We start from the raw sequence: 27,683 nt of genomic DNA on the forward strand, positions 1-27,683 counted from the left end.
CTCTTCTCCTGTTTCCTCAAAGACACTGCAGCTGAGTATGGCTCATGTAGAAAAATCATGTGAATGGAAAATCTCTCCAAAATGGGATTTCTGATGCTTTTGCTAATGCAAGGACTGCATGATTCTTTTGTAAGCAAACCAAGTTCTTTCTTTTTAAGTCTTTTGGAACCTTTTCTTCTTCTTTATCATTTCTGTCAACAGATGGAGACTTGTTTGCTTTAACTTCTGAAACCCTATAAAATCTTCACTTATTTGCAAAGCAGTCTGTAATTTATTCTAGCCTAAGTATTTCTCATGGGGAATGCTTGTTTAAAGAAGAATGAGGGCAGGTGTAAAATCTAACAAAGCTTTATTGTGCTTGGTAGCAATCACCACTGTACTAACTCTGCTAGGAGAAAGAATATCTCTTCCAAAGCTCTCTAACAGGCTGTGGCCCATTAGCCGTCACTGCGTAGACAGCACTGAACAAGATGGAACCATGATTTGATTTGTCATAAAGGAGCTACTGTATCTGTGATCCTATGCACAGCAGCTGCTTCCAGTCAGACTACAACCCTAATCCCACAAACCTAGAAGTCATGGTTAGGATTGTTGGTATCTGAAAGCATGAAGTGTAGGCACCATCATCAAATCAAGTCCTGCCACTCCAAGGTTAAAGGTGGGCAAGCTAAGGTCCCAAGGAATGCTCTGAAGGTATATGAGGCCACCCCCTTCCCTTGCTGAAGCTAAGCAGGTCGTGATGTGGTCAGTGCCTGAAAGGGAGACTGCATGATGACCTCATGAACTCCACCTTGGGTTCCATAGGAGCCAACTCCTAGAGGTCGTGAGGGCTTCGGCCCACACAATAAAATATTTAAGGGTGGCGGGGCCCCACTAAGTTTATGGACATTCCCATTCAAATAATGTGTGTGCAATTATGTGATCAATTATGAGGAGCAGGACTTATGGGCCCCCACAATATTTTATTCAAGTTGGCACCCCTGTTGGGTTCCATGATAGAAGAAAAGTTATATGTGAATGTGAGAAAATAAATAGCAAGAAACATTGAACTGCAGTATGCCTCACCCAGATGAATGAAAATCTTGAAATGAAAAGTTAGGCATTTGAACCAAGTATTCAAGTTCTCGTGAAAAACAGGCTTCAGGCAGCTTTAAGTTTGGCAAACCCAAAGAAACTAATCCATATTAACTCTGAAAACTAAGCGGACTATTTGAAAAGCAGCTGGAACCTTGATGCAAAAGATGTTCAATAGGAACAGTCCCTGTTTTATTTTGGAAACGCATCTCTTTTTCTCATTTGAAAAAGAGGGGGGGGAGATGTTCATTTATCTTAGCTTCCTCTCTCTCTCTCTCTCTCTCTCTCTCTCTGCCCCCCAACCCCATCTCCCTCTCCAAAAACAAGCTGAATGCACAAGAGTAAACAGCAAGGTGACAATATATTCCAGCATCGATCGCTCTTAACTCGCCTTTTTAATCATTTATCAAAGGGTTGTTTTTTTTCCGAAGAGCAGCTCTGGAGTTATTGATTTGCCACAAAGGACCATTCACAAGCCCCCAAGGCACACAGCTACTTACACGGAGAAAGTATTTTACATTCCACTTTATTGACCGAGATGAAGACATCTAAATATCAGCGCTTAGTTATACGAGCATCTGCGTTGGCAAGAAGTCTTTGGGGAAGAGTAAAGGCATGGTGGGGAAACAGAAGCACAGGCCTTTCCGCTGCCAGAGAAAAAGATGAATTACAGTTCAGCCTGTAAAAATGGTATACTAGTTCATATATAAAAAAGGAGTAATGAACTATGAACATTATTTCATTAAGAACAAAACTGTGCCTTTTCAGTACACATATCTAGGAACACTGGATGCTTACACTAAGAAGAGCCTGCAGGATCAGGCCAAGGGACTACCTAATCCAGCATCCTGCTCTCACCGTGGCTACCAAAATGCCACAAGCAGAATCCAAGCACACGAGCATTGGTTCAAGGAAAAACAGATAAAAGGAGAATTTCCTTTTGTCCAATTTGGGGGACAAAAACTCTGGTGAGAACACCCCTGAAGAGATTTTAAATCAGCAACGTAAAGCAAAGTAAAATGTAGACTGAAAAGCATTTAAAAATGTGCTCCTCCAAGCAAGTTCCAAAGTTTCCCATTTCCCCTATCAGAGAAAAGACCACACTTTGGTAAGTTGAAAAATGTTTGCTTACAAATTTTCCAAAGGTCAGATTCATGTGCTTTTCTTTACATCGGTCAGAAAAGTTGCACAAGCAGTAAAACGTAGCTTAGTTACAAATGAGTACAAATTCCTAAACTATTGGTATACGAAAACATTGCTTTCAGACTCTGTTCTTGCCAGAAAGAAGGAAGGAAGGAAGGAAGGAAGGAAGGAAGGAAGGAAGGAAGGAAGGAAGGAAGGAAGGAAGGAAGGAAGGGGTGATTAAAGTCCTTTGACTGAGCTGGAGCAACCATTTCAGACCTCCTCATACTGGATTCTCAGGTAGACTGGGAAGGGAACAAAGACTTGATTATCTATTTCCTCCCAAGGTAAGGAGAAGGGACACAGCTAAGTTTGGCAGGACAGCTTACTCTATGGTAGTAACCCTTTCATGCACTAATTAGACTTAAGCATGTTGGCTGTATGAGGCTGGTTATCCCACAAGGAGCCCTCTCCCCTCCTGTGGTTTCCAGCAACTTGTATTCAGCAGCACTGCTGCCTCCAACTGTGGAGACAGAGCACTGTCCTCATGGCTAGTGGCCTTGTCCTCCATGAATTTGTCCAATCCTCTTTTAAAGCCATCCAAGCTGGTGCCCATCATTACCTCTTGCGGCAGTGGCGTTCCATAGTTTAACTATCATTCAGCTTCACTGGATGTCCTCGATTTCTAGTGTTATGAGAGAGGGGGGAACCCTCCCACTATCCACTTTCTCTGTCCAGTGCATAATTTTATACACTTCTATCATGTCGCCTCTTATTCATCTTTTCCCTAAACACTGCAACCTTTCCTAACAGGGGAGTCACTCTACCTGCTTGATCATTTTGATTTCCCTTTTCTGAACCGACACTGACCGGCAGTGTCTCGCCAGGTGTCCAGACAGGTGTTTCTTTCCCAGGTGGGGATTGAGCCTGGAACCTTATACAGGCAGGAGAACTGTCTAAATCAGCCAAGCCCAGAAAAATAGGTTGAAGTGAGGGGCAGATTCTGCTTCTCCTCCCAACACGCTTCTTTGACTCTAAAAAGTTACTCCCCATCCAAGAAGAATGCTGAAATTTGTACAGCCCAGCACGCTCACCTGGTCTGTCCCTACACCTGAATAAGTTTTCAGGGGTGCATGAAAAGTAAAATATAGTGGTACCTCGGGTTAAGTACTTAATTCCTTCCGGAGGTCCATTCTTAACCTGAAACTGTTCTTAACCTGAAGCACCACTTTTAGCTAATGGGGACTCCTGCTGCCGCCAGAGCACGATTTCTGTTCTCATCCTGAAGCAAAGTTCTTAACCCGAGGTACTATTTCTGGGTTAGAGGAGTCTGTAACCTGAAGCGTATGTAACCTGAAGCGTATGCAACCCGAGGAACCACTGTACATAAAATGTCACGAGTGGAGAAACTGTGATGTAACATCTGCACTATACAACTGCATCTCCTTTGGAAAGCCTTCCACGATGAGCACCATGGACTGGCAAGTTTGCAATTTTCAGTTTACAAGGCCTTTGCCAAAAACTTGTTTGAAGCAAGCTAGCAGCACATCAGAAGCAACAGCCCTTTGAAAACTAAAGGCAGCACGAGGAAGGATGCTTTCTATAGAACTTAATTATTGATTGCCCTGATTTTAAAAGTCCTGGGAGTTATACGTTGACCAAACACAGTTCATGCCTTTCTGTCCTAAGCCAGGCTTCCTCAACCTCGGCCCTCCATATGTTTTTGGCTTGCAACTCCCATGATCCCTAGCTAGCAGGACCAGTGGTCAGGGATGATGGGAATTGTCTCAAAACATCTGGAGGGTTGAGGTTGAGGAAGCCTGTCCTAAGCAATAAAGCAGCACAGGCAAACTCGGCCCTCCAGATGTTTTGGGACTACAATTCCCATCATCCCTAGCTAACAGGACCAGAGGTCAGGGATGATGGGAGTTATAGTCCCAAAACATCTGAAGGGCCGAGTTTGCCTATGCCTGCAATAAGGGGATGGGGAGAAAGCAAATCTAACACTAAAACAGGGGTTAGGGAACCTTTCTCAGTCCAAGGGAAGTGGATTTGTGCATGAGCAATACACAGGTACATCTCACAGTAGAGAACAAAGAACCTTTTATGGAGCTCCCACTCGGTCATCCTTCCCTCCATTTCTGATGTTCAGGCATGAGTGCTGCTTTACGTAGCCAAAACAGCATCACCCACACAAGACCCCTGGGAACCAACTCTAAGCAGGTAGGCAGGAATACGCTTCCCCAGTCTCCATTGCTTCTCTGTCAGGGCCTAGATGAGTGACTCCCAGGTAGCCACATTTAGGAACCAATTTCCCTTACCCTTGAGCTAACCTGACAGAGATCAGGCACCCTGTTCTTTTCATTGAATTGGGCATCCAGCTCTGATAATGCAGGCATGCTTTTCCTCTGTGAACATGACTTAATCCTTACGCACGTGTCAAGATGAGGCAGGAGAATATCTCAAAAGAAGCATTGTGTCATTACAGGCCTGTGGACTCGTTGTTTTGACTGATGTTTTGACGAAAGCAAAGCTGCCTCAGTGGTGTGTTTATTGAAGAAATCCACCAGATGTACATTCCTGGCCCTGGTACAACGCCAGTTCCCCTCTCAGCCACTCGCAAGAACTCCCGAGCATTCGGACGGACGACCACGCCTCTCTCATTCCTCCAAGTTCAAAGATGGAAGATCTTGCCCACACCTTTCCAAGCCACTCACTCAGGGAAACATTTTCTGAGTTAACTGAGACTGTCCTGAGAACCACCAGGTCTTTCTTCACCAAAGCACAAGACTACAGTTTTCTAACACCCATTAAATCTAAGCACTGCAGTTCTACACCCTAATATATTTTAAGAATGCTCACATGGATCAGCTGTGTAACAGGTAATGTTTATTGAAAGGGACAGACAGAACTCTGTACAAATCAAAGAGGGGGGACAATTTCCTAAATATATTTTTTTAAAAAAGGTTTTATTTAAAAACAGCTGAAAATAATAGACCACCACTACTACGTAGGAAGCAAAACACTCTTTTCAGCTGTGGTTAAGAGGTCAACAGTTTTACGGTACTGTGAACAGCCTCCTTCCTCCCGCAGCTGGAGCTTCAAATGTATTTTTTAATAAGGTGTCTTCTATCAGAAATAAATACAGTAAGTGATATGTATGTATGTATGTATGTATGTATGTATGTATGTATAGCAAGCAGAAAGAGAGTATATCCATTCAAAAGGTTCCATGAGGAAGTTTTCTTTTGCTCTCAAGTGCTGGGTTCAAAACTCACACCAAGGAGTAGAAATTTCAGTTGTGCAACAGGTGTGCTGCATAGGAGAATAAATACACCGGAATCACATGCAAGCAAGGAATGGAGCCAAATAATAATTATTTTTAAGGGATGGGTGTCAACAGTTTCAGCTACTCTGCAACAAGCCAGCCGGCAGCCAGGCTATATATTATTCCGATGCCATTCTACTAGGGAAATCTAGTAGAGAAATGTTCCAAAGCTCCCTTTGCCATTTCGCTTGAAGTGGTTGCCCACAATGGACACAAACATCTCCTGAGACATCAGGTTGTCGTCCGCTTCCGTGATGCCCAGGTTGCTCAGCCTCTTCTTACGCAGATGGCTCTTCTTGAGAGATGCGGCGGAAAGTTCGTTGGCGATTTCAGAATTGCCTTCCGTGTGCTCAGAAACGCCTGCCCTTCCACGAGGCTCCCACCCACCACCGACCTGTTGATGTGCATCTTCGCACGCCGGGATGGAGCCGTCGCCCGTGGGATGAAGGTCCTTTGCTTGCTCTAAAGCCAGAAACAATGACATTAAGTGGAATCCTTACGTACAACTGATTTTATTGACTACCACATCTTAAAAACAGTTTGAAACTTTGAATCCTAACACAATAAGACAGGACCTGAAAATGTACACCTCAAGTGTCAAAAAACCAGGGACAAAAGATGCATCTTCAGCATCCTCCTGAAAGTGTATAATGAAGGTGCTCAACATACCTCTGTGGGGAGTTCCACAGCTTAGGAGCTGCCACAGAGAAGGGTCCTCGCCCAGGCTGCCCCCCCCAAGGCTCTGTGGGTGGAGGAACCGCCAAGAGAGCCCCCCTCTGAATGCATCAACCTGGCCAAAGGCAAAGCAGTTCATCATGGGAAGAGCTACTAGCCATCATGGCTATGTCTGCCTCCATGGTTGGAGGCACCAATGCTCCTGAATGCCAGTTGCTGGAAACCACAGGAGGCCAGATCCCATTGGGGTCTCTGGTTGGCCACTGTGAGAACAGGATGCTGGACTGATCCAGCATGGCTCCTCTTATCCTGGGGTTCAGAACAGGCATTATTATTATTATTATTAATTTATTGAATTTATATACGGCCCTATACCCGCAGGCCTCAGAGCAGTTCACAGGTATTGTTCCCTGCTGTTTCTGGGTGCTCAGATAGAACTACCTTTCATTAACAACTTACCTGGGCCACTTAAGATTGTGCCTCCCGAGCTTTCTGGAGCGCTCTCTTTGACAGTAGGCTTCACCAGGACCACTCCATACCCTTCGTTATTATGTATTACATTGTTCACCATTGTTATCTTGGGAACGTCATAATTTTCATCCAAAAAGTCCTAAAAGCCAAGGGTGAGAGACATGCCCAGTCCAGAAGGTAAGATTGCTAATCTTCTCATTTCATATATTTATTATTAGGAAGTTTATACAAGTGGTACCTCGAAAGTCGAACGGAATCCGTTCCGGAAGTCCGTTCGACTTCCAGAATGTTCAGAAACCAAAGCACGGCTTCCAATTGGCTGCAGAAAGCCGTGGAAGCCCTGTTGGACATTCGGGATCCAAGGTACAACTGTACTCTGTTTTCCTCTACTGTGACAATTGTCAAAGCAGTTCCCATAATAATAATAAATGTAGGGTAATCTTTAATAAGAACAAAATCAACAAAACTCAACTATCAGATCAAAGACAGACAACAAGATCAACACCAGAAACTAGAAAGGGAAAAATGGCCAGGGAATCATGTGAAGAAATAAATACATTTTTAACTTCCAGTGGCAGCAGTCCAACAGGGAGGTCACAGGGTAGATGCCACTACAAAGAAGGCCCTCTTCTAGACCACAGCCAGGTGCTGTGTAATACAATCAGCAGACCCTCCCCATCAAATCACAGTGGACAATAATAACCGCAATGGAGAGACCAAAAGCAGGTTCCAGCATAACACTAAGCCAAGGATGGTGACCTCTTTCCTCCTAGAGTGAGTCAGGATGAGCAAAAAGGGTGCAATTTGGTCACACAGTCTAAGTCATAGTTTATGGCAGGGTTGAGGTGCCCCCCCCCAGGTGTTCTTGGGCTGCATCTTCCCAACAGCCGCAGCCAGCATGGCCAATGGTGGGAACTCCAGATCAGCTGCATCTGAAGAATCACAGGTTCCCCACAGATGATGTGCAGCTTACTGAGATCATGAAACTATGCCCTTCTCTCTGCCCGCACAGCTCTGCCAATCCGATGTTACCAGAAGCATAGGAAGCAGCCCTGCTAACCCCAGTTCTTCTCAGACACTCACTTTTATTAGGATTCCTTCTTTGCAATGGTGTATGCCGTTCCCCATCAACGTACACACGCTGCCCGGATAGATTTCTACACCGGCACCCTGCAATTAAGAGGCGGAGATGTTGCTAATCAATAGGCAATTCTAAGAGGCTGTTGGAGAAATCAATAAGGCCTAGACTCCTGAATAATCGACAAATGAACTTTGCTCTGGTCAACAGTTCAAGTGCGCATGCGGCGAGCGATGGCTGGTGAAGGTGGCATTTGCATGGTCCGCATTCTGCTCCAACCAGAACAACAAAAAGTTGCTCAAAAGCACTGTCACACGTTGCAAGCGCCACGTAACGCCACACAATGCTAGATAAACTGATTTGAAAGGGCAAACCTATTTTATAGTAACTGTTTGTAATCTTCTTGCAATTTCTGTAATTTTCCAGCGTATCCGAGGAAGCGCCTCACGTGTGCTTTTGAAAGAGGAGCGGATTATTAGCCGGCGTCGAACGTATCTGCCGAAGCTGCTTTTGTTTCCTTTTCAATGCGTCTGTCAATCGCAAGAAGAGCATCAATTCCTACCTTAGCACCGTACAAGTCGGAATTTTTCATTGAAAGCTCAGCCGATGTTCGCACCGCCACCCCTGTGGTCTCGCACTGCAACACGCAGTTCTCCAGGGTGGTCTTCCCTTGATGGACACCTGGGTGGGAGGGAGAAGAACGCTCTGAGCTGCTGCCCCTGTAGCCCAGGTTTAGAAGTGGTTCCTGGTGAACCCCAAGAAACACAAGCAAGGGATTCTAGGGTGTTTGAGTTACGTAAGCCTGGGGAAGCTCAGTGGTAGAGAATCTGCTTTGCATGCAGAAGGTTCCAAGTTCTATGTCCAGCACATCCAGGTAGGTCTGGGAATGTCCCCTATGTTGAACCCTAGAGCTCTGCCATTCTATATCAAGTATCCTGAGCTAGAGGGACCAGTGGCCTGATTCAGTAGAAGGCAACAGAAGACCCAAGTGTCTTTTGTGCGGGGGAAGGGGGAACCAGGGGTTGGAGGGACAGAGAGGAGTATCTTGCAAAAGCATCAAGAACAGAAACTCTTCACAATATAACCTTTGGTTGCTGGTCCACTGCAAAATTGTCACTCATTAGTTCTAGAGTGATGGATTCGTCTTTAGGGGAAACATTTCAGTGGCTTATTTTCAGGACATATTGCCATGCTGGAAGTTGCACCAGGTCTACAATTATTAGCTGCTGGAAACTTTTCCTGCTGAATCGTTTTCTCAAGTGGTTTGTTGTTGTTGTTTTTGGATTGCATTTTGTGGTTTGAGTTGTCGCTACCCACTTTGGAGAAGTGTCCTATTGAGAGGCAGGTGAAAATCTTCTAAACAAATGAACAATTGTGTATGTGGGGTGAGAAGGTCCTTTGGAAGCAGGGGCAACGCTGGAACTGAACAGGAAGCCTTTGCAGGCCAGATTTGGCCTCTGGACCTCCTATTTTTCTCCTCCCCACCCGCCATTAAGTATTTATTGCAACAGCCAGAATTTTTATAAAAAGTTACTCTTCGTAAGAACATTTTAGGGACATACAGTTAGTAACTTCTCTCCAGCAGTGGCCCAAGAACCCTCTCTTTTCGTGGTGCGTGAATATATTTTCACATGTAGAAGGTGCTGAAATAGTCTTGCTAGCCCATGTAACATTTGTTATTCAAATCTACCTCTCGATGACGAAGTGTTAATTATCACCTGCTCCAGAAGACAGAAGGGCAGAGCCAACAAGATTGTTGTCAAATTCAGATAGGGGTGGAGGGGTGCCAGATTCCCATTATGGAACAAAAAATTTAAAATTAAACTTTTGATATCGAACGATGGGGGCGGGCGGGTAAAGTATCCAAGTTATGACACGCCTCTCTGGAACAGACCATTGATCACCAGCCGCCAACGAGGTGGCCCCCCCCCCCATGTTTTGGATGTCCACTCCCATCAGCCGCAGCCAGCACAACATCTGCCAGCATGGTTGATGGGAGTCACAGCCCAACACATCTGGAGGGCGAACCACAATGGTGACAGCAGAACTAGGTTATTAATGAAAGCAGAGATGAAAGGTAAGAAGATGAAACTTGAATTAGAACAAATAGGTGATGCTTTGATGCAACAGATACAGGGGGGATGATGTTAGGAATATGATGCTTCTAAGAATTAAACTGGGTCCCTGCCATTAAAGGCTAGGAACATAAAAAGAGCCTGCTGGATCAGGCCAATGGCTCATTGAGTCCAGCATCCTGTTCTCACAGTGGCCAGCCAGATTCCCCAATGGGAAGCCCATGAACAGCACTGCCCTCTGCCCTCCTGTGGTTAACAGGAACTGGTATTCGGAAGCACTCCTCTATGGAATTACAGGTCTGGGCCTCCCCACCCCAAATTCAGATAAGGAGGAAGGGAAAGAACAAGAAGAAAAAAAACAGATGAAGAATGGGTGTGGTGCCTGGACAATTTGCAAGCCAAGTCATGAGCCTTGCCTGCTGGGTTAAGGCAACCCTCTCCTCTATGGCAGTGCCACCAAGGCAGAAAAATCTTGGGGTATTTCAATACATGAGTAGTAACAGAAGTCATCCAGGCATGGATCAAGTTGCGGCAATCGTCCTAGACTGTCTATTTCACCTGTTATTAGGGTTGGCACAGCAGAAGAGGGACGGGGCCCAATCCACCACTTAGTTCCTCAGTCTAGGCTACGGGGTAGCACGCCAAAGCCAGGTGGCAAGCTTAAGGTACTTACTCAAGATGCCTTCCACGGCATCGTGCTGGACCAGCTTCACGCTGGAGATTTTCACGTCCGCGGCGGTGCACTCCACAAAAGCGTCCCCCTTCCCTCGTTTCTCTATCACAATGTCGTCTGGCAAACCGTAGCCTGCGGAGAACGTTTCAGGAGGCAAAAGGAAAGAATAGTTTTGGCAGGTTGCAACAAACCCAGGGACCAGGCAGAGGGCCTTCTCAGTAGTGGCACCCTCCCCTCAGACGTCAAGGAGATAAAGAATTACACAACTTTTAGAAGACACCTGAAGGCAGCCCTGTACCGGAAGGTTTTTAACGATTGATGTTTTTATTATGTTTTTAGATATGCTGTAAGCTGCCCACGTTGGCTGGGGAAACCCAGCCAGATGGGCGGGGTATAAATAATAACATTATCATTATTATTATGACCACCCTGTAGCAGCCACACCACCAGCCAATGTGCTGTAGTGGTTAGAGCATCAGACTAGGGCCTGGGAGACTGGGGTTCAAATCCTGCTCTTGGCCACAAAGCTCAGAGAGTGGCCTCGGTCCAGTAACTAAGTCTCAGCACTAACCAACCTCACTGGATTTGTTTTGGGGATAACACAGCAAAGGAGAAGAATCACGTCTACCACCTTGAGCTCCATGGAAAAACGGTGGGATATACTTGTAACAATAAACCAGCTTCCTTCTTACACACTTCTGCATTTTAGGAGGGACATTCTGCTCAGTTCTATGGCATTTAGTTAAATGACATACACAACAAATGCCCCCCCCCCCCATTTTAAGGCTGCAACGCTGAGTTAACTAAGCTCTCCACAGCCGCTCGCTCTGAAGCACTTAAGAGAAATTTACGAGCATGTAAAAAAAAAATTTATGGCTCGTCACTAGCAAGAACAAACAACAAGGCAAGCGATAATAACGATGCCATTAGAGAGCCATGAGATCTTTCTGGAATTAAAAAGAAAGAAAGTGCAGGAACTCTTGTTCACAAGCCACATCCAGCAAGGAGGAATCTTCTAAAAAGTAGCTCTTTAGCTGTGGTTCTGGGTTGTACTAAATGACCCTTGGAATCCCTTCCAACTCTACAGTTCTCCAACTCTATGAAGAAAGCACTAGGAACCATAGCAAGGCTGAATTCAGACACGGGATTTATTGCAGCATTTTCCCAGTTAGGATGCTGGCACTTCTGTGCTCATTTGTAACATTCCTTTCACACTGCAGGAACTGTTGCATCACAGAACTGTGGGGTTGCTGTTGCTTTTTACTGATATACTGGCAGGTCACCCTAAACACTGGCCACGCCACTACTCCCCCACCCTTTCCACACATGCACACTTCTCTTCCCCCACAATTCATCCACAGAAATGGCCAGGAAGAACTATTTGCTGATATACCACCCCAAATTTTGTCACTTTGCTCCTGGTTCTTTTCTGGGTTAATGGAATTGCAACTGGATTTTTCTCTCTCTCTCTCTTGTAGCAATCTACACGGAAATAAGTGCTAAACTTCCACTAGTTCAACTGTAGTGAAGTATGTGAACGAACCTTCCAACGAGTCTTGGCCTCGCCTCTCCTTTCACAGCAAGGAGGAAATTGGGAACACCCACTTTTAACTAAATCACTGTTTCCCTTGAAGTCCAAACTTGGGAAACTGGTTTGCTTCAAACTCTAGTCAGCACAAAGCAGCAACGTTAGCTGCAGATAGCTCAGTCGGTAGAGCATAGTCAAAATAAAAAAATGAGCTTTTGTGTGCATGCACACTTCTTCAGATACACTCTGTATCTGAATAAGTGTGCATGCACACGAAAGCTCATACCAAGAACTAACTTAGTTGGTCTTTAAGGTGCTACTGGAAGGAATTTTTTTATTTTGACTATGGCAGACCAACACGGCTACCTATCTGTGTCGGTAGAGCATGAGACTCTTAAAACTCAGCGCCATGGGTTTGAAACCCACTTTAGAGGCAAGATTCCTGCATTGGCAGGGGGCTGGACTGGATGACCCTCGTGGTCCCTTCCAACTCTACAATTCTAAGTGGCTTCAGTTCCCAGTTTCTTCCCAAGGGGCTTCCCAAGGCTCATTCATGTGGCAGGAATCCACGGTTTCCCGTTAAGTGTGAACCGGTACCGTACATCAACATACAGATACAGATACTTTCATTTGATTACAATTTTTGGTGCGCCTGAGAGGAGCATGCATTGGTGGGCTCACTTTAAAAGTCTTGGATCAATTTATCAGTAAAGCTACCACTGCCTTTCCAAAAAGGAGTCCATGCTACCATTAGTATAGAGGCCTAGGGTCACTGGGAGTGTGTGTTAAAGACCCATTACTATTTCTGTAGCAGGGGCCCCTGCCCTACATTGTCCTAGAGAGCCACCCAATCAGCTTGGAAAGAGAGCTTTTTAGCCACTGAAAATAAATTCTCTCACCCTCTGGGCTAACTGGAGCCAATCAGATCGAAGGAGGCGGAGTCAGCCGAGGATCAGCTCCTAGGGTCAGCTCTGGAGAAGTCAGGGGAGAACACAGAGGAGTTGTTCCCAAACGCTCCAAAGCTAAGCACTTGGGAAAACTGGAAACACAAGTTGCTTCCATTTCAAGGGAAGGGAGTGTGCAAGTTCTGTACTGTATGATAGGACTTCAAAAGAAGATATTAGAGCACTCCAGATGATTTGCCCACATACCTGCACAGGAAATTGCAGGTCTGGGTGCAAGGCAACACATGGAGATCTGCACCGACCGTTGCAATGCATTCCCCGTTATTATCTTGTATAATTACAAGGTTATATAATTCTAGGAAGCATAATATTGGAAGGGATGTAGCCATGACTATCAGGAAAGGACCCTGCCCTTCTGGATCTGCCACTGTACTGCTGCATGTCATGCGCCAACAATAACATTCAATGGCTCAAATTGGTCCATACAAACACAAACACACACACACAGACAGAGACACACACACACACACACACACACAGAGAGAGAGAGAGAGAGAGAGAGAGAGAGAGAGAGAGACTCCTCCCTTATCATTAACACCCATCCAACATCATTAACAGACCACGTTGCTAAAATGCCACCCAGCGCTTTTATTTTTCACAGCTTCCAAAAAAGGAAAAAGCAGATCTATCAAACGACAAGCAATAAGACTTCCTGGCACTTGTTCAATCAGAAGCGTCGACTCGATGAATAAACTAGATGTCGGCTTTTGTTCCTTAAAAGCTCGTGGCGATGTCTGGTCTAGTACGCTTTAATTTGCTTGCTCACATTCGCCTGACCTCTCTTGATAGGATGCGATTTGTCATAAATACCACCCCGAGTTCCCGAGCCATCTTATTCTCACTCCTACTGATAAAGAAATTTATTGAAAGCCTCTGTCCTGCAGGGGTACCACACACTGGCATGCATATCTATATAAATCAAACATTCGAGAAAGACTGGGAGAAAAAGAAAATCATTGTCATAAAAATAAAGGAAGCAAAAGTTGTTGGGTTTTTTGTTGTTTTTAAAGGAGGCCGGAAAGAGTGGGGGGGGTGGAAAGAAGAGTCTGAACAGCAGGAAATTAAACCCTTGGCTCTTTTTCCACTAAAGACTTTTGACAAGAGAAAGATAGCGACTGCAACATAAGCCCCACAGCAACGTACAGCCTATTATGCTAACAACCGCACAGCAGACCCCAGGTTCTTTTGGCAAACTTAAGGGAGGTGGAGCTGTCCGCAGTGGAGGAAGTCCAGGGAGAGAGTTACAGGGTAGAAACAAAAAGGGGTTTGTGTCTGTTTCTCCAAAACAAGACAGAAGCCTTTCCAGCACTGCCTGAATGAACCCTTATATATCCAAGCTCAGTCAGGGAGATCACCTGCAGGAGCATGAGTTGTCAAGGCTCGTTTGACAACAAGGAACCAAGCCTTTAGTGCCATCAGTCCAGTCCTGTGGAACTCTCTGCCACTAGAACTTCTGTGCCAACTTTTAAACGCCTACTGAAAACTTTTTTCTATTCCGCCAGGCCTATGCAGGCAATTAAGGATACATCCCTCCACCACGGTTAATTGATGTTTGTTTTTAGTTTTAATTTTATGTTTTTAACACTGTAAACTGTTTTGGTTATTTTAATGACACAGCGGTATACAAACGTTTTTACAAATAAATAAGCATTTCATTTTGGACCCATATTGCTGGATGAGGGTGGCTAGCTATGGAGATAAGCTTCAGAAAGTCCAGCCGGTGCCAGTAAAATATCAGAACATGAAGGAATAGCAACAGAGCTAAGAGGATTGACTGATCGCCATAGCTTTTATATACAGTGGGGACAGCGGGGGCTTTTAAAATGCTGGCGGTCGGCAGCAAAGCCCTCCTGTCCCCGGAGCTTGCGGGGCGGGAGGTGGGGAGAAGGGCTTTTCTTCCCACCCCCAGCCTTCAGAACAGCCTTCTGAAGGCTGGCGGTGGGAAGAAAAGCCCTTGTCCCCCCCCCAGCCTTCAGAAGAGGTCGGGGGACAGACTGTCCCCGGACCTGGTCTGAAGGCGGTTTCCCTAGGAACACATTAATTGATTTTCAATGCATTCCTATGGGAAACCGTGCATCGCAAGACGAAAAACTCGCAAGAAGAAAAAACTTGCGGAACGAATTAATTTCGTCTTGCGAGGCACCACTGTATACACATTTCTATAGAACACGGGTTTCTTCCTATATTTTATCTATTAAATTTCTGTACAGAACAAGGGGACAGGCCCACTGACTTAGCCGGAAAGGGGTGCTGCTCCCTCATACATGCCCCTTCCTCCATGATGTGCAGAACATGTTAGACAGCTACTCCACATAAAGAGCTACACATGTGTAAGCCCCACTGTACAGTCTCCTCTCCCACCCCTTTGAGGGCCAATATCTGGCTCACATAAGAGGATCCTACAGGACAATGGCCCATCTAGTTCAGAATCCTGATCTCACGGTGGCCAACCTGGTGCCTGTGGGAAATCCAGAAGGAGGATTCCAGCACAAGATCCCCCTCCCCTCCTGTGGTTTCCAGCCACTGGTATTCAGAAGCCAACTGTAGAGGTGGAACCAAGCCATCATGGCGCGTAGCCATCAATCGCCCTCTCCTCCTCCATGAATTTGACTAATTGTCTTTTAAAGCCATCTAAGTCGGTGGCACCTCAAAGTGCAAGTAGATAAATAGGTACCACTCCAGTGGGAAGGTAAACAGCGTTTCCATGCACTGCTCTGGTTCACCAGAAGCAGCTTAGTCATGCTGGCCACATGAGCCGGAAGCTGTGCGCCGGCTCCCTCAGCCAGTAAAGCGAGATGAGCGCCACAAACCCAGAGTCGGCCACGATTGGACCCAATGGTCAGGGATCCCTTTACCTTTAAGTCGGTGGCCATAACTGCCTCCTATGGGACCGAGTTCCACAGTTAAACTATTTACTTCATAAATAAGTCCTTCCTTTCCTTTATCTGTCCTGAACCTTCGTTGGATGTCCGCGAGTTTTAGTTTCAGGAAAAAACAAGAAATAATACTTCTCCCAACCCAATTTCTCCTGGGATGGAAGTCCCATATAGCTGCCCATATAGTCTGAGGCTGATGGGAGTTGGAGTCCAGGTTCCCCCACTCCTGGTTTCATAGAGAAGGAAAACCCACCAAGACTTTTAACAAACACAAGCTCTAACCTTCCAGTTCAATGCTGTCGGCGATGCACAAGGTGCCCTCCACAAGGTAGTGACCAGGGCAAACCACAATCCTGTCCCCTGCATAGCAGGCGTTCATAGCAGACAGCGGGTCGCTGTGGAACTGAGGAAGAGGAAAGAAATACCATCAAAAGCAATGTTCAGGTACTGGGAGAGGACTCAGACCTTCTCTCCATTCCAGGTCTTCACAGTTTTAGAGGACACGTACCCAGGACATTGTGGCAGTGGTGGGGAAGCTTTGGCCACTCATATGATGTGGAACTCCAACTCCCACCATTTCCAATGGCAAGGGCCAAGGACAATGGGAGGGGTAGTCCAGCAAAAGCTGGAAGGCCACATCAAGGTTCTCTCCACCAACCTATTACCAGGGGAAATCGCATGAAAATGGGAAGATGCCTGACCAAGTCAACGCCATGCTCCAGCCTTCACCAACCTGGTGGCCTTGAGATGCTGTTGATGGATTACAGCTCCCATCAGCCATGCTGGCTGGGAATGATGGGAGTTGTAGTCTAGGAACATTGGCAGCTACCTAAAGACTGTCTCTTTCCAGAAATTTTAATTCTGCAATAAATAATGTTAATTCATGGATGGACAGCCTACAGCATGCAGTCACCACTTCCAACTGCAACTTCCGCGTATGTCAAGAAAGCGCTGCTTCCCTACAGCAATGTTTTCAGCCTGGATAGCTCAGTTGGTTAGAGCACGGTGCAGATAACGCCACGGCTGCAGGTTCAATCCCCATATGGGTTTGCATATTCCTGCACTGAATGATCCTCAGGGTCCCTTCCAACTCTACAATTCTATGATCCAGGCAAACAACAACAACAACATACCATACAACCCTCGACCACCGTACCTGTATTTCCATTTCTTCATTACAAGACTCTGGAGAAAATTTGTCCCTGAGCAGACACTGCAGCAGGCTTGACATCATGGTGGCAGACACAATATGGGTGATGGTGGCGCCCGAAGGGCGCACTCCCCTCGCCTGGAGGCGAGCGTGCTTCTGGTAGCCAAACACATACCTGCAAAAAAGAGAGAATGTTCCTTAAGCACGTTCAGTTCCTAGATGGACGTTACAGACAAATAAATAATTGTACAGAACATATTTTCTCTTGTAAAAATAGAGGACACACACCACCCACACAAAAATCAGGATCAGGACTATAGTATGTGGGGGAAGGTAGAGTTCAGGATTAACCCATGTGAGGCACTACAATTCCCATCAGTCAACAATGGCACCATGAGAACATAAGAAGAACCTGCAAGATCAGGCCAAAGGGGCCCTTCTAGTCCAGCATCCTGTTCTCATACAGTGGTACCTCGGGTTACATACGCTTCAGGTTACATACGCTTCAGGTTACATAAGCTTCAGGTTACAGACTCCGCTAGCCCAGAAATAGTGCTTCAGGATGAGAACAGAAATCATGCTCTGGTGGCGCAACGGCAGCAGGAGGCCCCATTAGCTAAAGTGGTGCTTCAGGTTAAGAACAGTTTCAGGTTAAGTACGGACCTCCGGAACGGATTAAGTGCTTAACCCGAGGTACCACTGTAGTTGCCTACCAGATGCCTGTGGGAAAACCAGCAAGCAGGATTTGAGCACAAGGGCACTGTCTCCACTTGTGGCTTCCAGCAACTGGGATTCAGAAACATGGCGGCCTCTGATTATGGAGGTGAAGCATAGCCATCACGGCAAGCGGCCACTGCAAGCCTTATTCTCCATGAATTTATCTAATCCGTTTTAGACCGGGGAGGGGGGGGGGACTCCCACTTCCAAGCAGTTACTTGTTCTTGGAGGAATGTGGCCATTATACCAGTATCCCACCAGAATGGAAGACAGTGTGGGAAAGAAAGCCCCCTCCCCATGGTCCTGATAGCTTACCCAACCCCCCCTCACACACAAGCTACTTTTAAAAAATGGGGGGATAGATTAAACATGCAATCACATCTTTAAAATATTGTCTGTCTTGTGCCCAAGACTGGGCAAAGCCACCCAGATTAATCCATGGTTGGACTGAATCCAGAAAGAAAAGATCTTCCAAGATCCCAAATGCAACCCTGGTCACCAAGCCCTACTCCGCTGTTGCTATTTTTTTATTCAAAAGGCAGTAAAAAAAAAAATTCAATTAAAATGAAAATGCATTACCTCAAAAGAGGGTTTTCAATCAGCTTTAACTTTTGTTTCAGGTGCTCTATCCTGTTGTAGAGTTTCATCCCTTCCACCACAGAGACGTTCTCTGCTTCCGTGTCGGAATCGCTACTTGCGAGGCTGTTCCTGAGGACTAGAAACCTGCGGTAGAGCTCTTCACACTGGGAGAGGAGGCTGTGGTAGTCCGCCACCAGCGCGGAAGGGACACGATCTTCAGCAATGTCATAGTACCTGGAATTCAAAATTAGGACATCATCGGTTGGGGGAAGAGGCACAAGAATCAAACATTGCATGAAGGAAGCCAGAATAAAGAAATTCCAGGTGGAACAGCCAGGGTAGTCTGCTGGGGGGGGACGACTACAACCCAGAGTCTAGTTGCACCTTAGAATCATAAAAATCTAGGGTTGGAAGGGACACCCAAGACTCATCTAGTCCAACCCCCTGCAATGCAGAAATCACAGCTAATGAATCCCTGACAGGTGGCTGCCAGGGAAGTGCCATCGGCTCAGAGGCAAGAAATAGAAGGGCAGTTGTGTTACAGGGAGCCTCCGAAAATCTTGTGAAGCAGTTCCTCTTCCGGGGAGGAGGAAAGCCCCACCTCTAGTGGAGAAGAGGTGCAAGGACCAGAGGATGCTAGGAAGAGCCTTAACGCCACTCCTGAGCAAGCCGGAGAGGAGGGAAGCTCGCCTTTGCCATCGCCCATCCTGCGCAGTAGTCTGAGGAGCAGGGAGGGGTGGAAACGGTTGGGAGTAACAAAACTTTTATGTTGGGGGAGGTCCAAAAAAAAAGAGACCACTCCTGGATTCTGCTAGCGATTGAGCCAGACATGAACTTATGACGCTCTTCACTGTAAATAGTTTGCACCAAAATAAAGCCTGTAAAAGACAGGTTGGAGTCCTGCCTGGTTACTCTCGAGCAACCGCAGCAGCCATCTGACAGTGGCCATCCGCCCCCTGTTTAAAAATCTCCAGGGATGGATTGCTCACCGCCTGCCAAGGGAGGCTGCTCCATGGCCGAACAGCTCTTACAGTCAGAAAGTTCTTCCTCATGCTCAGTCAGGCTCTCCTTTCTTGTCATTTGAATTCACTGGTTCAGATTCTGCCTTCCCGAGCAGAGGAAAACAAGCTTCCTCCATCTTCCACATGACAGCCCTTCAGATACCTGAAGAGGGCTATCATATCACCATATCACCACTCATGCTTCTCCAGGCTAAATATACCCAGCTGCCTCAGCCGTTCTTCTTAAGGCTGGGTTCATAATATGATACAACAAAACACCACCACCGCAAACTGGCTTATAAATATAAAACCAAATTTGCTAGAATAATAGCTAGAATAGAGTTAGACTTGTAACCATTCAAACAACAAACATGCTAAGGTGCCATGTGCAAGACAAAGACTGGAGATACAACAGTTGTATATTTATTTACTCCATGTTTACAGTATCTCCGGGCTTTGTCTTGCACATGGCACCTTAGCATGTTTGTTGTTTGAATGGTTACAAGTCTAACTCTATTCTAGCTATTATTCTAGTAAATATGGCTTTACAGTGGTACCTCGGGTTACATACGCTTCAGGTTACAGACTCCGCTAACCCAGAAACAGTGCTTCAGGATAAGAACTTTGCTTCAGGATGAGAACAGAACTCGTGCTCTGGAGGCACAGCGGCAGTGGGAGGCCCCATTAACTAAAGTGGTGCTTCAGGTTAAGAACAGACCTCCAGAACGAATTAAGTACTTAACCCGAGGTACCACTGTATACTTATAAGCCAGTTTGTGGTGGTGGTGTTGTTTTGTTGTATTATTATTACTGTCACCACATTTGATACTTTGGGTTCGTAATATGACCTGCGATACTTTGGAGCCAGTGTGATGTAGTGGTTAGAGTTGCTGGACTACGACCTGGGAGACCAGGGTTCAGAACTCCTCCTCTGCTACAAACATCACTGGGTGACCTTGGGCCGGTCACCAACCCTCACAGCCTAACATACCTCACAGGGCTGTTGTGAGGGTGAAATGGAGAGGTCTATGCCACTTTGAGATCCGGGGGGGGGGGGGGAGAGGTGCACCAGAAATGGAACAGTAAAATATTTCCGAGCAAAAGAGAGTTGTGAAGCAAGAAGCATGTGGGGAAGTGGGTAATTTTTAAGATGGACTTAGCAAAAAAAAAAAAAAAAGAGGGGGTAGAAAGGGGATACAACCCTGTTTTAAATCTATCATATAGCCCTGGGCCACTGAAGGGAAACTCAGAACGCCCAATTTTATTTTAATTTGGACATAACTCCTCAAAGCGCCTCTTCTTGCCTATAAAATCCTACTGTTGGTGTTATAGCACCACCTAGAGGTAAAATGACCCCATGCATGGGATATATTTTAGAAAACACCCCTAGAACTGTCCCCAAGATTCCTTTTCATTCCACAGCAATGTTTCCAGAACTAAAGTGGAGGGGTCAGGGAGTTGTGTGTTTATGTTTTGAGGCAGCCAAAGCCACAGAACGGCTCACAAGCTTAGACAGTCCATGATGCAATTTGAGACAGCTTGCTAACTGTGCTATCTGACTCAGAAACGCGAGCTTCTGACCCAAATCACCCCGATTTGCCTTGTCATTCGGGGTACACACAAAACCAATGTGCAGCCCTAGTATACAGCCATCATGACTAGTATATAGTCATTGACAGCATTTTCCTCCACCAATCTGTCTGGTGTCTATTTGAAGTCATCTCTAAGTGTTGCGGCAGTGAATTACATAGTCCAACTAAGCACTGACCAAAGTATTTCTTCTTACATGTCCTGTAAGCTTCTCCTATTCACCTTCATTGGGTGGCCCCAGGCCCCAGTATTGTGCTGACGTTTCTTCAGAGCTCGCTCTCCAGTTAACCTCTCAACTCAATTCCCCATCTCTTCAAGCCTCGCCTCATTCTCCACATACACTTCCTAGGTGTTCCTCCTCTGCACCCTTTTCTTGCCTCTTAACCCCACATGCTTCTTGGGACCTTTCCAGTTCTCCATCCTCGCCAACAAGGTTTCACACTCAGTCAAGCTGACAACTTCCCCTTCCCTCACAGGAGCTGCACTGCAAGCGGGTTTCTTGCCCAAGTAACTGAACATTCCCAGCCAGGACACCAACTCTGCGCCAAAACTATGTGGGAAGATTCACTGCCACCAGCACATTTGCAATACAACATAACTCCTTTGGAGTTGGGAGTGGAAGCTGTTTAGTCAACTCCCAAGCTCAGAAATGTTTTCAAGAGGGACTTACAGCCTGAGCCGAGGTTCAACACATCTGCCAAAATAATCGAAGTCGTCGTCGTCCTCTTCATCCCAGCTCCGCCAGAGGTGCTTGTAGAAAAACCTTCAAAATCAAAAAGGGGGAAATGTTAAGGATGTCAAGGAAGAGCCTGCTGGATCAAGACAGTGGCCCATCTAGCCCCATATCCTGTTCTCATAGTGGCCGACCAGATGCCTATGGGAAAGCAGGATAAAAATACTTCTGTGGTTTCAAGCAACTGGCATTCAGAAGCATTGCTGCCTCTGACCATGGAGGCAGGGCATAGCCATCTTGGGTAGCAGCCTTTGGAAGAACTTTATTCCATAAATTTGCCCAATCCTCTTTTAAAGCCATCCAATGCCACATCCTCCTGTGGCATTGAGTTCCACAGTTTAACAACAACAACAACAACAATAATAATAATAATAACAACAACAACAACATATTATTATTATTTATACCCCGCCCATCTGGCTGGGCTTCCCCAGCCACTCTGGGCAGCTTCCAACAAAATATTAAAATACAGTAATGCATGAAAAGGTGCTTTCTTTTGCCTGTCCTGAATCTTCCAACATTCAGCTTCATTACATGTCCATGAGTTCTAGCGTTACGAGAGAGAAAACTTCTCTCTCTCTCTCTCTCTCTTTCATAAATGTCTATCATGTTGGGTCTAGGCCGAGCCATGGGCGAGCAGGTCCCCAGCATAGGCAGGCCACGTAATCTTACCTGACGTGCTCGACAGCCAGTGCGGTGTGGTCAAATTCCCCCGACTCGTCAAAGGCAACCCACAACTCCCGCAACGGCAGCCGCTGCCCCTTCACTTCTAAAAGCTCCTGGATACACTCCTGAGTGAAGGCATCGCCCCCGCGAGTCTCACACAGGAAAGGGTCACAGAGGTGCACCACCGCCTTCAGAGCAGAGTAATCCACATCAACAACCTGTTGTGTTAAAAAGAGAGGCAAGAAGAGGCACCTTCATGGTCTGCGCAGCGCCATTTGGGGGCAGGAGGATGGCTTCAAGGACCCTCCAAAAAAACCTCAATGTAATAAGAATAGTATTAATAATACTATTAATTAATAACAAGCAGCTTGTTTTCTGCTGCTCCGGAGGAGGGTAGGACTCAAATCACTGGATTCAAGTTACGAGAATTCCGACTAAACATTCGGAAGGAATTTTGGACGCCAAAATCTGCTTTTGGTAGTGGAACGGACACCATCAGAAAGTGGACTCTCTTTTGTTGGAGGTTTCCAAACAGAGACTGTCCGGGATGCTTTAGCTGCAACTCATGTGCTGAAATGGGATGGACTTGAGGACCTCAGAGCAACTCCACAATTCTATGATTCTAATACCTCGTCCTTCACCGTAACATCCCAGGGCGGATTACAACAATTAAAACACCCAGTTAAAAACAGTAGCTCCCAACAGGGGTGGTATTGCCAACTGGGGGTGCTAAGAGGCAAGGGGACTGCAGGGCGATGCTGGAGGTATTGGTATATAATTGTTAACAAATGTAATTTTCTATATGGAAAAAATATTATTTAAAAAGAGACTGTGAAAAGCTGGTACCACTGGATCAAAATCATCAATGGTGCTGAATTAATTAAATGAATCAGTTTTCACTGGATTCTGAGTAAACGTGCAAGTAATAGTGTTTTGAATTTTTATTTTGTTATTATATTGCACATTGGGTCATGCAACGAAAGCAATCCCCCTAGAACAAGGCGAGCATCTAAACACACAGCTCTTGTCAATGGTTCATGTGGAACCAAGCCTCTGGGCTGCCCAGCTGCACTTACTTCAACCAGGACCTCAAACACGCTGGTGCGCCACACCGCCTGCCACCCGGACGGCTCAAGGACCTTCTCCAAATACGATGCTGTGAATTCTTGGACCTCTGAGGCTTTGCAGTCAGCTGGAAATCAAATGGGTTGGGGAGGGGAAATTACACACATCCACGCATCAGAAAAGACACAGGCAATGCCCTGAATGTGTTTGTGAGCAGAGCAGACAGAAAACAAATGAAAAGGAGTCACCCGGAAACTGCAATTACCGTATTTTTTGCACCATAACACTCACTTTTTTCCTCCTAAAAAGTAAGGGAAAATGTCTGCGCGTGTTATGGAGGGAATGCCTACGGGTGGCATGCCTATCGATTTTCCTCCTCTAAAAAAAACCTATGTGCGTGTTATGGTCGGGTGCGTGTTATAGAGCGAAAAATACGGTAATCCAGAATGCGGCAGCTAGACTGGTGACTGGGAGTGGCCACCAGGACCACATAACACCGGTCCTGAGAGATCTGCATTGGCTCCCAGTACGTTTCCGAGCACAATTCAAAGTGTTGGTGCTGACGTTTAAAGCCCTAAACGGCCTTGGTCCTGTATACCTGAAGGAGCGTCTCCACCCCCATCGTTCAGCCCGGACACTGAGATCCAGCGCCGAGGGCCTTCTGGCAGTTCCCTCATTGCAAGAAGTGAGGTTACAGGGAACCAGACAGAGGGCCTTCTCGGTAGTGGCGCCCTCCCTGTGGAACGCCCTCCCTTCAGATGTGAAGGAAATAAGCAGCTATCCTATCTCTAAAAGACATCTGAAGGCAGCCCTGTTTAGGGAAGTTTTTAATATTTAATGCTGTATTGTTTTTAACACTCGATTGGGAGCCGCCCAGAGTGGCTGGGGAAACTTATTATTATTATTATTACTTTATGTGAGCACTTTCAATGCACAAAGAGATACAATGAGAACTGCTCAGTTGTTACTGGGCAACATTAAGGAAGCCAACAGGCCAGGGTTAGGGAACCCAAGGCATTGCAAGTGCTGCAGGACTCCAGCTCCCATCTTCCCTGACCACTGGCCATGCTGGCTTGGGCTGAGCAGGGTTGGAGACAATGAAATATGGAGAAGCTGCAAGTCCCCAACCCCCTTTCGCTAGCTGCAAGAATTTGAGCAGCACAGACCTTGCGGAAACTAGAAGGGGCTCACAATCTGCTGCAAACCCACACAAATACCTCCTAGGAGACAAGGCTTGCAACAATGGGCTATAGTTTCCATTTGGGCAGAGAGATGATAAGAGGTTGGAATCTACTGGTGAATCACTGGGTGATCTGCAGCTCAGAAATGGCGCCTGAATCCCAGCCGGATTTTAAAGGGGGGAAAGGCTCAGCTGGTAGAATCCCTGGCCTGTAGTTAACTCAGAAGCAGGTTTGAACTTGCTTAATGGTGATATTAATCTGTGCTGAAATGGCAATAAACAGAATTCAACCCCCGCACAACCCTCATTTTAAAACAGACTCGCTGTTGTTCTGCCTGGCTTTATTGACCATCCCGATGTAATGTTTTAGCTGCTGCCGTTTTAACTCATCAGTTTTCATGCTTATACTTATTCATTTATTGGTCATTCTGTAAGCCACCTTGTGAAGGTTTGCACCTGAAACAGGCAAGGTGTAAATAAATTGACAAATACAGAAACCGTAAATTCATCTGGAACCCTGATATCAAGAGCACAGCCTCGGAAACCAAGAGGCTACTCACCCAACATGTAGTCCTGATAGGTCTTAAAGCGCTCATAGAACAGGAGGTTGTTTGTCTGGAAAGTGTCTGGGAAGAGGGCATTCCTCTCTGGCACAAGCCTTTGCAAAGAGGTCCCTGGCTTGCCATGACTCCCATAATCGCTGCAGCTGCTGCATTCACTATCGCTTTCTCCGCCTTTGCCCTCATCTTAGACCAGAGAGAGAGAGAAATCATACATCCAACTGATTTATTCTTGAACACATCAGATGAAGCCTTTTTTAAAAAAAAACATGCTACTTAAATATTTTGCAGTTCCATATAGAAAACTTGTGATGCATTAAACACTGGTCGCTTTTAGCACACCCATAATGTCTTTCTACTAAAGTGCAAGGCCTAATTCCCAGGTAGGGACCCAGCTGTGCTCCAGATGTTTTAAGGCCTTGGTGGCTTCATATGGGAATAAGTATTCCTTCAGATTCAGAGGTCCCAGTGTACGGACATATGAAGAGCCCTGGCTGGATCAGGCCAGTGGCCCATCTAGTCCAGCATCCTGTTCTCACAGTGGCCACAATGGGAAGCCTGCAAGCTGGCCAGGAGCACAGGGACACTCTGCCCTCCTGCAACTCCCAGCCACTAGTATTCAGAGGCATGACCGTGGGGGGTGGGGTAGAAGATAACAATTATAGCTAGCAATAGCCTTCTTCATAAATATGTCCAATCCCCTTTTAAAACTATCCAAGTTGGCCATCACCACCTCCTGTGGAGCAAGCACCACACTTTAACCACGTGCTTCATAAAGAAATTATTTTATCTGTGCTGAATCTTCCAACATTCAGCTTCATTGGGTGCCCACAAGTTCTAGAGTTTCTTGAGACAGAAAAGTATATATACAGTGGTACCTCAGGTTAAGAACTTAATTCGTCCTGGAGGTCTGTTCTTAACCTGAAACTGTTCTTAAGCTGAAGCACCACTTTAGCTAAGGGGCCTCCTGCTGCCGCTGCACCGCCGCTGCACGATTTCTGTTCTCATCCTGAAGCAAAGTTCTTAACCCAAGGTAATATTTCTGGGTTAGTGGAGTCTGTAACCTGAAGCGTATGTAACCCAAGGTACCACTCTGTGTGTGTGTATACACATACACATAATTTTATTAACTTCCATCATGTCAGCTCTTACTCACCTGCTCTCTAAACTAAAAAATCCCCAACGCTGCAAACTTTAGTCACTTCATCTCTTTGATCATTTTGCTTACCCTTTTCTTAACTTTTTCCAACTCTACATTTATACTATTCTGAGGTGAGCCAATCAGAACTGTACGCAGTATTCCAAATATATTCACACAGTAGGTTTTGCTGACAGCATTATGTTTAGGAAAAGAGGCTTTGTTCAGAGGGGTCACTGCATCAGCCTCTCAGGTTAACCTATCTAACAAGGTGGTTGTTACAAAAAAAACAACAACAGGATTTGCACCAAGCCAAGTTCTTTGGAAGGAACAATGGCATGGAAAATGTAAAAAATGGTAACCAACGTCAGCTCCAACTACAGATAAAATGGTTTGGTCTTTTTAAATGGAAGACAGGATCAACTGAAGAAGGGTTGGATTAATAAAATGAAATGTGGAGTTAACTAAAGGCATCATTTGTTTTGGTTATAAGTTATGGGAAACAATGAACACTGTAAAGGGGGGGAATTAGAACTAGATACAGTGGTACCTCTGGTTACGTACTTAATTTGTTCTGGAGGTCTGTTCTTAACCTGAAACTGTTCTTAACCTGAAGCACCACTTTAGCTAATGGGGCCTCCTGCTGCCACTGCGCTGCCACTGCACGATTTCTGTTCTCATCCTGAAGCAAAGTTCTTAACCCAAGGTAATATTTCTGAGTTAGCGGAGTCTGTAACCTGAAGCGCATGTAACCTGAAGCATATGTAACCCGAGGTACCACTGTATTGTAGTAGAACAAATATATTAACAAGATACTTAATCCTACTCATAGAATGGATTGTGTTTCAAACAAATGTAATTTGAATCCTGGAAAACTGTTCATAGAGGGAGTGGCATAAACTTGTAGTTACACTGTGATCCATATTGTACTTTTGTAATACAGCTTAGTTTGGAAAACAAAAACCCCAATGTGAGTAATCAGTTACAGGATTTAAAACAAGTACGCAATAATGAGATTTGTTAAAGGAGGCAGAAGGTAAACAAACAAACAAACCACTTGTTTACCTAGTTTAAGGTTTTCTGGTTCTTCCTGTGGCTCAGAAATGCTGGCATTTGGCGCGGGCTCCAGGGACTCCTCTCTCCGTCCATCACGCCCTTCTTCCGTTTCTCCTGCTTCCGTCTCCAGTATCACAGCGCCCTTCACCGTCTCGCCTGGTCCGTTCTCATTCGCTTCCTCCCTTCTCGCTGGGGCATCCGAGGCTTCTGTCTCCATCGCTGCCTCTTCCAGCGGCGGCGGCGTCAACGATTCGGGCGCCGGATCAGCCATCGTCCCCCTTCTCCTTCAACCCGGCCCGGGTCCCCGCAACTTCAACCCTCAACGACAGCCAAGCGGCCAAACAAGCCTTTCCTTGTAAATTTCAAACCTTCCCGGGCAATGA

At 46.0% G+C, this 27,683-nt stretch overlaps 1 protein-coding gene and 1 long non-coding RNA gene across 2 annotated transcripts in view; one reads left to right on the forward strand and one right to left on the reverse strand.

The window, feature by feature from the left end:
* Positions 1-5,063: 5,063 nt before the first annotated feature.
* On the reverse strand, positions 5,064-27,681 carry SHCBP1 (SHC binding and spindle associated 1). The gene is made up of 13 exons (XM_083513632.1): positions 27,310-27,681; positions 25,107-25,292; positions 23,378-23,493; positions 22,308-22,519; positions 21,573-21,665; positions 18,312-18,545; positions 17,022-17,190; positions 16,148-16,268; positions 10,497-10,628; positions 8,311-8,429; positions 7,754-7,840; positions 6,659-6,809; positions 5,064-5,986 (listed from the first exon to the last, which is right to left on the reverse strand). The coding sequence occupies exons 1-13, from the start codon at positions 27,569-27,571 to the stop codon at positions 5,673-5,675; spliced, it is 2,196 nt and encodes a 731-aa protein (XP_083369758.1). The 5' UTR covers positions 27,572-27,681; the 3' UTR covers positions 5,064-5,672.
* LOC310711698 overlaps positions 17,622-27,683 on the forward strand; it is a 264,847-nt gene continuing 254,785 nt past the window's right edge. Inside the window, exon 1 of the long non-coding RNA XR_014528599.1 lies at positions 17,622-17,716. This is a non-coding gene — a long non-coding RNA (uncharacterized lncRNA). The remainder of the gene's footprint in view (positions 17,717-27,683) is intronic.

Source organism: Podarcis liolepis, assembly GCF_965112155.1.
Source record: "Podarcis liolepis genome assembly, chromosome: 7".
In the NCBI taxonomy this organism is placed as follows: Eukaryota; Metazoa; Chordata; class Lepidosauria; order Squamata; family Lacertidae; genus Podarcis; species Podarcis liolepis.

What these genes read in the sequence shown, in the direction of transcription:
- SHCBP1 (XM_083513632.1), bottom strand. Translation starts at nt 27,571, where the DNA reads ATGGCTGATCCGGCGCCCGAATCGTTGACGCCGCCGCCGCTGGAAGAG. An exon ending in TGTTTGAGGTCCTGGTTGAA is followed by an intron (nt 22,520 to 23,377) that starts GTAAGTGCAGCT and finishes TTAACACAACAG; the next exon opens with GTTGTTGATGTGGATTACTC. An exon ending in AAGAAGGAATCCTAATAAAA is followed by an intron (nt 6,810 to 7,753) that starts GTGAGTGTCTGA and finishes CTTGGCTTTTAG; the next exon opens with GACTTTTTGGATGAAAATTA.